This window comes from Pogonomyrmex barbatus, unplaced genomic scaffold (assembly GCF_055798465.1).
Source record: "Pogonomyrmex barbatus isolate J1 unplaced genomic scaffold, ASM5579846v1 scaffold3, whole genome shotgun sequence".
NCBI classification, from domain to species: domain Eukaryota; kingdom Metazoa; phylum Arthropoda; class Insecta; order Hymenoptera; family Formicidae; genus Pogonomyrmex; species Pogonomyrmex barbatus.
In genome coordinates this window covers 9,242,083-9,243,915 of record NW_028297127.1, presented here as the reverse complement: position 1 = coordinate 9,243,915, position 1,833 = coordinate 9,242,083, and the positions used below count along the sequence as shown (strand labels likewise).

The 1,833-nt window shown below is 25.9% G+C and overlaps 1 protein-coding gene across 1 annotated transcript; it reads left to right on the top strand.

Moving 5' to 3' along the window:
- Positions 1–210: 210 nt before the first annotated feature.
- Positions 211–1,509, top strand: LOC148936021 (uncharacterized). The gene is made up of 3 exons (XM_089080433.1): positions 211–378; positions 506–698; positions 1,385–1,509. Exons 1-3 carry the CDS (start codon positions 356–358, stop codon positions 1,472–1,474), a joined length of 306 nt encoding a protein of 101 aa, XP_088936559.1. The 5' UTR covers positions 211–355; the 3' UTR covers positions 1,475–1,509.
- Positions 1,510–1,833: the final 324 nt, after the last annotated feature.

Sequence of the window (1,833 nt, the reverse complement as noted above, 5' to 3'; positions counted from 1 at the left end):
AATTATTATTTCGGTTGTATGAAATCTAAAGCTCAGAACTTTTTTGTACACCTAATATATATAAAGTTACAGAGTTATTTTAATTACTTCAGATGGTCTTGACATAATAAAAATAAATAAATATGAATCATGAATATTGGCTTTAGATTAAAACTGCCTTAAATACAGATTTAAGACATCATAAACCGATCCAATTACAGATCCGTATTACCTCTTGAAAATGTTACTTATATGAAGATCTTAAAGTAAGAATAGAATCTATGGTCTTTCTACATGTACGTAGTTTGTGGAAAATATATAAAAACCAAGGCTACATACCAAAGTTACATTTCAATATTCACTGTCAGTATCGAAAATGAATATCGAGAAAGAAGACATGTAAGTATATTTATTTTTACATCTACGTAATATTTTATTTATATTTTATTGATTCCTACTATTATAATCGATTGTTATGTTTAATTAAAATCTTAATTTATTATATTGATATCAATATGTATTATAGATTTGAAATAGAAGCACTTAAAACCGAAATTATGGCTTTAAAAACCAAAATATACAAATTTGCGCCGCCTCCACCGCCACCATCGACGTCGCGACCATCAACATCACCTCCGATGCACCATCAAAGTCACCTCTGCCGTCGAAAGACAAAGAAATATCAGAGCCATCAAAGAAAGAGTCACATAAATCAGGAAGTAAGTAGAAATATTACGATTTTTTAAAAGTATATTAAATATTTTCCTTTAACTTTTATTAATTTATCATTACTACTTTTTAGACATTTTCATTAATTATCCTTAATATTTATTATATTTAAAGATGTTTCAATGTAAATAAACATATAACGAAATATCGAATTCTAATCAAAATTAAAGTAATAAGTGAAATATTATAAATTCTATAGATAATTATTTAAAATGCCGGAAAACAGATGAAAAGTAATGCAAGTTAAATAATATTTTTACTGATTTATTAAAGAAAATTGAACTGAAGTATGTTTAAATATAATGAATAATAAGGATAAGTTACAGAGAAAGAAATAGTAATAATCATAAAATTGTTAACGTTAATATTGATGAATTTATAAGAATATACGTACTTTTCCCATAATTCATTATGATTATGTGCAATTTAATTTTAATAATAATTTTAATAAACTGTTTGCATAAGTTGTAATAACTACAATTTATTTTTTTCTTTACACTCTTTTATAAATTTAAATGTAAATATAAAGAAATAAATGATTTGAATATACACGCACTTATGTGATAGTGCTACTAAAAACTGCAGTCTGACATTCCTGTATTGACGTGCACACTTGGCACGATCAACAATTATCCGCCGATATAAAAGATAAAAGATAATTTTTCTTCTGTTACAGAAAAGAGATGGCAAACGGCGGGCCGTCGATCGCAATGCCGATCAGCGATCACGGATATCGTGGCCATGGATATCGCGGTCGTGGGGGTAATGGTGGAAGATATAAAAAAATTGTATATATATATATATATATATATATATATATATAATAATTAAAATCTGTAACTGTATAACTTTTTTCTTCTTTACTTCCTTCTCCACAATTCCAAATAATATATCCTTGTATTCATACACATATGAAAACCGTATGGATCATTACTCTATTCAAAATATCATTACATTATTGTACTGTACTTTACCATACTATATACCATACTATATCACTTTTAAATATTATAATGTTTGATAATAATAAAATGATATTTCCTCTTACGATTATAGTAGTGTTTTAACAAATAATAAATAACAATATTACACTCATAATATGTACTATACTCAGATTATGTGATA